The 10531-nt window shown below is 43.8% G+C and overlaps 1 protein-coding gene across 1 annotated transcript; it reads right to left on the bottom strand.

Moving 5' to 3' along the window:
* Positions 1–2538: 2538 nt before the first annotated feature.
* On the bottom strand, positions 2539–9163 carry LOC145399786 (2-aminoethylphosphonate--pyruvate transaminase-like). The gene is made up of 9 exons (XM_080272334.1): positions 9148–9163; positions 8163–8302; positions 7831–7929; positions 7366–7482; positions 7049–7172; positions 6250–6408; positions 5481–5640; positions 3390–3550; positions 2539–2687 (listed from the first exon to the last, which is right to left on the bottom strand). Exons 1-9 carry the CDS (start codon positions 9161–9163, stop codon positions 2539–2541), a joined length of 1125 nt encoding a protein of 374 aa, XP_080128460.1.
* Between the last annotated feature and the right edge of the window lie 1368 nt (positions 9164–10531).

Genomic DNA, 10531 nt, shown 5'->3' with positions numbered 1-10531 from the left:
CCCCTCCTCCTAACGCAATTTCTCAATCCATCCAGCCCTACCTTTCGTCCCACCTAACTCTTTCCTCCTCCATTACTCCATTTTTTTCTTCCATCCCTACCTACTTTTTGCTCCCTACGTCTCATTCTTCCTTCCATCCTTACCATTTCCTCACTTGCATCCCTCCCCACCTCCCTTCTGCCTCCTCCCTACGTCTCTTCCTATATCCCTGCCTTCATTCTCTCCCTCTCTTCCTCACCCGTTCATCGTATTCCTCCATTGTTTCCTCACGTTTCTCCTTCCTCCATCTTTTTTTTTTTCCCCCCCTCCCTGCGTCTCTCCTCCATCACTTCTTTTCTCTCCTTCCCACTCCCCAGCCCCTCCACCTCTCATTACCACTTTAATCTTTTCTCTCTTAGCGGCTGCCAAGTTTACTAAATTGGTCTTAATTTGCATGCATATTAACTCCTCTGTGGTCGAACATTTTCCACTCTTTCAAGCAGACAATTTATTATTTTTTAAAGGTCCGGAGATGTTAATACTGTCATGACCTCTTATTCCAGACGGTTTTTGTTTTTACCTGAGTAACTGGGAGCCTGTGAGTGTTCAGTGTCATATCTCAAGGACTTCTTTCCAATATTTTTTTTTCAGTTGAGTGAGTTATAGCAGCCTGAGTGTCAATATGGTTGCATTTTTCAGGCAATTTACTCCTGCTTTTATCTGAGGGAAGTATATGGGTCTGATAGTATGTCACCACTAACACCGTCACATTTTGTATGGCATCTGGTTCTTCCCTCTGAAAAAAGACCGAATTTCGTTCATGTCAGCCCAAAACAAGGTTATTATGAAGGACATTAGACTGAAATGTTGAAGATCAGGCTGTTTTGTGATTTATCCCAGTACAGTGAAAAATGGAATGTCGCTTGGGAGGAATGTGGAATATGGTTGACGGGACAATGCTGGCTGAGGACTGTCGGCGAATTTTTTGCGCTAACTCTACAGTGTCAATTCTGCATTATCTATTACTATAGCGCGCGCCTTCAAACATGGCGGCGTTCTCAGTTCTTCGTAGTCTGCTTCAAAACTCAATTCCTCACCAAATCCCCATATTTCACGCGGAGACGTTGCCATTTTTTGCCACTGAATCATAATTAAGTTCCACTCCACAAAACGCTCTCTTTGGCCCTCTCCCTCGACCGACATTCCTTCTCATTTTTGGCTTCAATAAAAGTTTGCTGGTTCGGCCCATAAATCTCTCGGCGAACTTCTCCACCTGCCAAAATTTTAGCCACACCGGATCGTTATTTTAAAGATTTCCACTTTTATTACATTGCTGGTGAAGATGGAGATAGATACTGAGATAGAAATAGAGATAACCATTACTTCAAAATATTTTTTCGTTTATAACATCGTCAGTGAAGAGATAGAAATAGATAATTGTTTCTTTCCTCTTTTTAACACCGTCGGTGATGAGATGGAGACAGCTCTATCTACCCATCTATCTATATATGTGTCTGTGCCTATCTATATTCACCTACATCTATATATGTACAGTATGTACATTACCTACCTACCTATCTATCTATCTATATCTAATATCTATCTTATTTATCCTTATCGCTCCACTCCTTTGGGTCATGAGCAAAATACCCGTTATCTTATCACGAAAGTAATCAATGGCCAAGGCAGTGTCAGGTCGGCCTATCCTTATCAGATTAACCCTGAGCGTAGGGGAGAAGGAGGCCTACACGCAAGGGCATCGATATGACCGGGCGGCTCCACTGCCCGGCTATACAAATGTCCCTCAGCCTGAAAGGAGGACTGTAGACTTCTGGAGGGTAAACTGGCCTGCAGTCCACTGGGTTCACGGTCACATGAATCTGGGCTACAACTACTACTGCTACTGCTACTACTACTACTGCTACTACTACTACTACCACCACCATCACCATCACCACCATCGCCACTACTACTACTATTATCACCACCATCACCACTACTACTATTACTGTTACCTCCATCACTAGTACTGCTACTGCTACTGCTACTACTACTATTACCACTACCACTACCACCACCACTACTACTACTCGCTTCTGACAAATCTCTTAACCCCTTTCAGCTCAGTCGATGGCAGGAGGCAGTCAGATTAGAGGCTGACTTTGGCTAGTAACCACGAAGATTTTCTGCCACGTAACCAAGGCTCAATGAATTTTTATATAGTGTAACCATGTCGTGAGAGTGGGCCAGTGCCGTCAGATGAAAACAAATAGTAAAGAGAGTATATTTATTTTGATTATTCGGAAATTATTGTTTTCTTGCAGATTACTTTCCAGAAGAACAAGATGATGACAGCGCTGAATCCCCTCCATAGCACTTCTTCGTGACTAGCACCTTATGAGAGAGAGAGAGAGAGAGAGAGAGAGAGAGAGAGAGAGAGAGAGAGAGAGAGAGAGAGAGAGAGAGGCGGTGGGGGGGAATAACAGAGAAAAATTTCCCCTTAAAAAAGAAAATCAGAAAGGAAATGTGAGAAAATTAAAGAAAATAGAGGTATCTCAACTACTGGAGGGGCACAGGCAGACCCATCTCCCTCATGACGCTCTCCACATCCCGCAGAAGGGCGTGCATGTCGTCAGGAAAGAGGTGACCGATGTTGCCCACCCTGAAGCACAACGCCTCCGTCACCTTACCCGGATATATCACCTGGCCTGAAGGGGGGTGGGGAGGTTAAAGAGGGGTGGGGAGGGAGGTAGGTAGGTAAGAAAGGAAGTTGGGAGGTGGGGAGGTAGGTAGGTAGGTAGATTGGAAGTTGATTGGTTGGTAGGTAAGTAGTTAGGTAGACTGGAAGGTTGGTTGGTTGGTAGGTGGGTAGGTTGGAGGCTGGCTGGCTGGTTGGTTGGTTGATTAGTAGGTAGGTAGGTAGGTAGGTAGGTGGGTAGGTAGGTAGGTAGGTAGGTGGGTGGGTGGGTAGGTAGGAAGGTAGTAGGTAGGTAGATAGGTAGGTAGGTAGGTAGGTAGGTAGGTAGGTAGGTAGGTCGGTCGGTCTAAATATAAAATACTATACGATTACCACAACTAAACCAGTAATCAATTCTACAGTTACTAATACTACTAACTAATAATGCTAATACTACAACTCCTTAATTAATTACTAGTCAGCGAGAAATATCAACAAATTACCCTTTGAAGAGAGAGGTATTTAGGTGAAGGAAGGAAACTGATTGCTGAGGGCTATACGATTTTGGATCCCTCAGCCTTTGGTTCCTTCTTTTTTCAGACATACTCGTAGAAACCCATAATGTTCCGGAAACTACTCGGAGTATTGAAGCTTTGTCTGTCTGTCTGTCTGTCTCTGTCTGTCTGTCTGTCTGTCTGTCTCTCTCTCTCTCTCTTTCTCTCTTAAAACCCACCTCTCTCCGACAGCTTCTCATAAAATGTGGTAAAGTTGAACGCTCTGTGTTGTGGGTAGAGGAACGCTGTTATGATGTGACCGTCGTGTTCGGGTGGCACTAATCTTCGGTACCCAAGCTTCTCCATCCCACTGACTATGATTTCCTTGTTCTTTTTGTACCTGGGCAGTTAGAAATGGGTTATTTTTGGAACTGGGGGGCTGAGAAAAAAAGGAGAAAGGAAGGGGTGAATATAAAAGAGGAAGACGAGGAAGAGGAGGAAATGAAAAGGAAGGAGGAGAAGAAGAAGGCGAGAGAGAGAGAGAGAGAGAGAGAGAGAGAGAGAGAGAGAGAGGGAGAGAGAGACTACTATTATACAATTGATAACAATGAATAATAAATGTGTGGATATTGAATACACCTTAATTTCCCATAGTCATATATAATAAAATACTGCACATGTCCTCTGACACACACACACACACACACACACACACACACACAACCCCCACCCCGACCCACGCAACTGAGTCGTATCACAGTTATCTATAACACATTTCCCATACAATGAACGGCAAAAAATAATCACAATAAAAAAAAACACCCCCAAAAAACACAATTACTCTGAATGTATGTGTTGCGGCGCGTTAACAAGCGTCCAATGGCAGTGTTAAATGATGCCAAACACACAATGAAACGCACTCTCTGTTTTTAAATTAAACAATGAAACGCACTTTTTTATATCAATCTCATCTGTGTAATCGTTAACCACTAGATATAACAGACATCCAGGCGCCATGATGTATACTGATGAAAAAGTATAATAGACTATTCATGAATATTGGGTTTTATATATATATATATATATATATATATATATATATATATATATATATATATATATATATATATATATATATATATATATATATATGTTCATTTATACTGTATATTCTTGTAGGTGGGGGCGCTCACCATCCACTCACTCGACGTAGTGCTGCTCTCGGATGTCTGCCCTTTCCTCTCCTCCATCCTTCTTTCCTTCCATCCTCTTCTATCTTTCTTTCCTTCAGTCTTTCCTCGTCCTTCTGCATATGGGTGACTTTACATTCCCTCTTCTGTCTTTCTTTCCTTTATTCTTTCCTCTTCCTTCTGCCTGTGGATGACTCTACACTGAGTGACAAGCCAAATGGTTTCCTGTACACCAGGAAACCATTTACTACGCTGGGTGGTAACCATATAACCAAATTTTGGCGCCTCGTAGTTTAGTAGGTAATTATTGCGCTCCAGTCGGATTGAGCCGGTGAAGGTTTATATCCAAGGGGTGGTTGGGGTTTATTGCTCACGTAATGCCACTCAGGGATGAGTGAGGCTGGTCACTCTCATCTTCTGTGTCAGGACCAACTGCCTAGCCCCGGGCTCCTACTCTCCTCATGGGGCAACGTAGGATTGGATGATGGATGGATGGATATACTGTATATATTTTTCATGCATACTACCTTGATGAAATGTTAATGGAGGCTGATATAAATTTATGGATATGTATATTTATGAACATCAGAATAACTATGCACATTGACACATACATTCATACACGTATATATACACTGATGCTTAAACAAAAACACTCATACACACTCACGTTGGGTACACTCAAGTCATACATACTCATACACCTTCAGATACACTCAGGCATGTTCACACACACACACACACACACACACACACACACACACACACACACACACACACTCTCTCTCTCTCTCTCTCTCTCTCTCTCTCTAATGCATTCCTAAACATTTTTCCATTGTATCCAAATGAGATACTAATAATTAATGTGGAACCTCATATAGTGAATCAAGTTTACACAGGGATGTAATGAGTGTACAAATCATTTAGCCTTTTATAGTACTGTAGTACAGTACACACACACACACACACACACACACACACACACACACACACACACACACACACACACACACACACACACACACACACACACACACACGAACATCCATACTCCCATACTCAACCCTAACCCTGCTCACTGATCACATCCACTCTCTCTCTCTCTCTCTCTCTCTCTCTCTCTCTCTCTCTCTCTCTCACCTCGCCGCCCTCCCCTGCACTCCCCCCTCCTTCCAAAACAGTGCTAGTGCCGTGTTGAAGGCTATAATAGAGTGAGTGGGTGGGGTAAAGCGAAACTGTCCTGTTGTCTGCAAGCTGACGTGTTGCTCTGCTAGGTCCAGGCTTAACACACGGCACTGACCTGGTGAGAGATAGATAGATGGGTAGATAGATAATTGGACGGGTGGATAGATGGACAGATAAACAGAGAGACAAACAGATGGAGCGCCAGGGTAGGGTGAAGCGAAACCATCCGTGTCTGAAAATTGGTGTGATATTGGGAGCGTTCAAAGGATGAGACAATGGAACATGACACACAGTGATAATTTGGCTATGTTAACTGCATTATCTCCGTTATTAGTTCAGTGCCATACTCACAGTCATTGAAACCTATTAAAATATGTTGAGGTTTATTCCAGACTACCTCCAAAACTCTCCCATAAGCCTACCGACATGTCTCCTTCCCCTCAAAAAAAAAAAAAAAAAAAGTTTCAAAGGCGTACTGTTTTAATTATTATTTTTTTCTTAAAGAAGATGAACAGAGGAAGGAAAAACAAATTGAAAAAAATGAATGATATTCCCCAAATGAAGAAATATAAAGAACAATTAGTATCAAAGTCGCGGCATGAGGTGGCGGGCGTACGGCAAACCCCATATCTTAGAGTGCACTATCATTAAGAAACTCTGGTCTTCAGGGAAAGGACGCACTAGTCTATGCCCTTACCATCCGTCTTTCCTCTCCCCAACTCACCCCTGCAGGACAGAAGGTGAGTTAGTCTGCAGATGGCGAAGGAGAAGCCCGGGACGCCCTCCAAGCACTTATTGGCTGACGATACCAGGTAGTCCACGCCACTCATGTCTACGGGAACGGCGCCGAAACTGCTCATTGCGTCTACCAACACAGCCGAATCTGGGGGTTAGGGTAGGTTAGGGCAGGTGAGATTAGGGTGGAGTAGGGTAGGAAAGGGTAGTGTATGGTACGGTGGGGTAGTGTAGGGTATGGTAGGAGAGGGTGAAAGGGTAGAGTGGGATAAGGTGGGGTAGGGTAGGGCAGGGTAGGGTAGGGTAGCGTAAGGTAGGGTACGGTGGGGTGGGGTGGGGTAAGGTGGAGTAGGGTAGGGGAGGGGAGGGGAGGGTAGAGTAGGTTAAGTTGGGTTCGATTTGGTAAGCTGGATTGGGCTAGATTTGTTTGGATTGGATTAGTTTACGTTCTGTTAGGGCAGGGTAGGGGTTAGGCCAGGTGAATTAGATTGATTAAGTTAGATTGTTAGGATATGGTGAGGCAGGTTGTGAGGTAGGACAAGGTGGGATAGGAGAGATAGTGTGAGATAAGGAAAGATACTGTAGGAGAAATGAAAACAGGAGACGAAATAGTAGGGTATGAGGCACAGGATGGCAGCATCAGGGGAGCATGTACGGCGGGGTAAGGGTAAGTAGGGCATAGAAGGACGGGGTAGAGAGCGCGCGCGCGCGCACACACACACACACACACACACACACACACACACACACACACACACACACACACACACACACATACACACACTCACCAGGACAGTAGCGTTGGACAAGCTTAGTGACCTCCTGTACTGGATTAATGACTCCTGTTGATGTCTCACAGTGCACCACACACACAAGGCTCCACCCGCCCTCGCTTTGCAGGGTATCCTCCACCTGGGGGACACAGCTACAGGGATTACACGAAATTACAAATAGGTAAAGGTGAATTAATTAGGTACGTAATAATAATCCTCATTCTGCTTTTACTAATGACCTAATCTATGAGAAGCCTCTGTCTCTCTATCTATCTTAATATCTATACCTCTCTCTCTCTCTCTCTCTCTCTCTCTCTCTCTCTCTAACTTACCCTGTTGAGAGGAATGGGTAAATGCTCCGGCCCCTCGACCTTCCTCACGCTCACCCCCGCACGCTCACATATGCTCACCATCCGACGTCCGTACGCTCCGTTGGCCAGCACCAGGACCTGCGGGGAGTGGGTGGGAGTGGGTGGGAGTGAGTGGGAGTAAAAAAAAGTGGATATGAAGTATTAATAAATGATAAGCAGTTGGAGTAAAATTATTATCGTGTAGAAAGAGAGAGAGAGAGAGAGAGAGAGAGAGAGAGAGAGAGAGAGAGAGAGAGAGAGAGAGGTGATATCTTAACAGTTAACAAGCAGCAAGTCATCAGTAAAAAAAATCAATATATTCCTTAATCAGTTATGTCATAGCAAAGGGGAAGGAAGGTGGCGGTTGAGAGGTACCGTAACACACACACACACACACACACACACACACACACACACACACACACACACACACACACACACACACACCTTTCCTTTCCCGGCAGGTGAGATGGTTTGTATGACGGCCTCTATGCAGTAGGTGCCTGACCCTTGCAGAGGTACACAGGTGTAGTCCTCGGGGCTTACCTGGTGGGGTAGAGACAGGTGATGATGATGATGATTGTTACTCCTAATACTGCTGCTACTACAACAACTTCTACTACCCCTACAACTACTTCAACAATAATAACACTTACTACTATTACTGCTACTACTACTTGAAGTATTATCATTTATCATTTTTTATAAAAATTGAAAATCATGAGCAGTTACAATTTCTTCACTTTCCTTTGTCTGTCTGTCTGCCTACTCTCTCTCACCTCAGCCACCTTCAGCAGTCCACACCGCACCTCCTCCACACACTGCATAAACTGCTTGTCGCGTGAACCCAGGTCCACCAACATGGCCCTCTTCACCTCCTCAGAAACACACAGAGGCCCAGGAGTAAACAGCTTTTTTTCTGTGTAAGTAAAATACACATAAAATCCTGCCAACGTTCCAAGCGAGTGCAAATTGGTCTGCACATAGTTATAATACACTTTTTTTCTCCTAGGAAGAAGGAGCCAAAGGCCAGAAGTCCGCAAGATTGTTCCCTCCATGAAAATATAAAAAAAGATAACAGAGCCAAATTCAAGATCCTGATATGCTTGTGTTCAAATTGTCATGATGATTAGTGACGATGTAAGAAAATAGGATTCCAACTGTTTTTTATGGCATGACCTTTGAGTTAATAAATATAAAACTAATTAAAATGGCGTTTGGGGGTGTCTGCCTAAGGAGGAACTGAACCAAGTTTGAAGAAAATGGTAAGGAGTAAAGGTGTGTTATACAGCTGAAATGTGCTTGGATGAAATAAAGAAGAAAGACACTGTGGAAATGCAGCAGCAGCAGCAGCAGCAGCAGCAGCAGCAGCAGTAGTAGTAGTAGTAGTAGTAGTAGTAGTAGTAGTAGTAGTAGTAGTAGTAGCAGTAGTAGAAAAGACGATTTATTTCAGCTCGAGAGACTTTCCCAACTGGAGGGGTTAGACACAGCCTTCATTAGCTCCTTCACGTCGAGACCCCTCACCTGTACTCAAAATATCGTTTAGTGGGGGCAAGAATAGGTAAGAATAAAAATAATATTCAATAAATATATTTCTAATTAATTTTATATGCATTGCGAAATTGCGAAAAACAATATATGTGCAAGAAAAACGGGCGAATATTGTTTCAAAAAGTGTGATTTATTTGGTGTTAAAAGCCATTAAACTGTGATGCTATTTTGATTGCCAAATGGACAGAGAGAGAGAGAGAGAGAGAGACTTACCTTTATATGCTGACATTGTGGTAGCGACGGTGGTAGTGGTGGTGACAGTAGTTGTGGTTGCAGTGGTGACTATAGTATTGCAGTGGTAGTTGGGTGGTAGTTGGACAGCAGTAGATGGGTGGTAGTTGTGGTGGTAGATGTGGTGGTGGTAGCAGTAGTACCTGTCGTGAGAGACTGGGTAAGGTTAAAGATCTCTCTCCCCTCACTTCTCCTCCCCCTCTCCCTCCCTCCACTCCCTCCCTCTCCCTTTCCTTCTCTCCATTTCCTCCCTCTCCTCCTTCCCCCAATCCCCTCTCACCCTCTCTCCCTCCCACCATCTTCCTTCCTTTCCTACCTTCCCTCGCCCTCTCCCCCCCCCCCTCTCTCTCTCACCTACATGCTCTCCCACTCTCACTTTCCCTCTCTCCCTCCCTTCCCAACAAACACATCATCATCATCATCATCATCATCGGAACAAACCACTTACATCATCATGACAAACTCATTACATCCTCCTCCTCCTCCACCACCACCACCACCACCACCACCTCACCTCCTCCTCCTCCTCCTCATGATCATGATCATCATCATCATCGCTGACCTCTCACACTACCACAAAAACAACTTGTCATCCAATTCAGCACTAATTTTAAATCACGCATAGTAATTTTCATCGTTCAGACATTTTCGCTATCATTATTATTATTATTATTATTATTATTATTATTATTATTATTATTATCATTATTATTATTATTACTATTATTATTATTATAATGACGTGAAGCTGTAGTATTTAATCAGCCGCTACAGTACTCCTATAGGTTATTGCTTGTTGCAGGCTTCCATGCATTGCTGCACTCATTTGCATTTTCATTGGCGGTAAAATGCGCCACAGATGTACATAATGTTTTTACTCCAACTTGGCTTAAAATTATCATCCCTCCATTTTTAATACTGAGCTGTAACAACAGATTAACACTAGAATACCATGCTAGTCACGAAGAGGTGCTATGGAGAGGATGTAGAGACTTACTGTCTTACTCTGCCACTGAACTACACGAAAGAAGCTGCCAAAGGGCGAAAATCTGGGCCAAGTTAAAATGAAAAGGGTAAAGTCGTATTATTCCAACTGGTTACTGACATTCTGGTACCAGAGAGGGACGCCTTCACGTGGTGGCACCGATATGACTGGGTGGATGAACCGCCTGGCTATATGTACGTCCCCTCGGCTACTTCCCTATCCCCTGAAAGAAGGATGGTGGACCGCCTGACAAGAGGAACTAGAGTGTGGGTTCACTGGGTTCACGTTCAGGTAAGCTTGGGTCACGACAAAAACAGTAACAATAACCTACACGTTTCAAGTTCACACACACACACACACACACACACACACACACACACA

The sequence above is a fragment of the Coenobita brevimanus genome, chromosome 50 (assembly GCF_032717465.1).
Source record: "Coenobita brevimanus isolate Jiangsu-jjx chromosome 50, ASM3271746v2, whole genome shotgun sequence".
NCBI classification, from domain to species: domain Eukaryota; kingdom Metazoa; phylum Arthropoda; class Malacostraca; order Decapoda; family Coenobitidae; genus Coenobita; species Coenobita brevimanus.
This window is presented reverse-complemented; position numbering and strand designations above follow the sequence as displayed.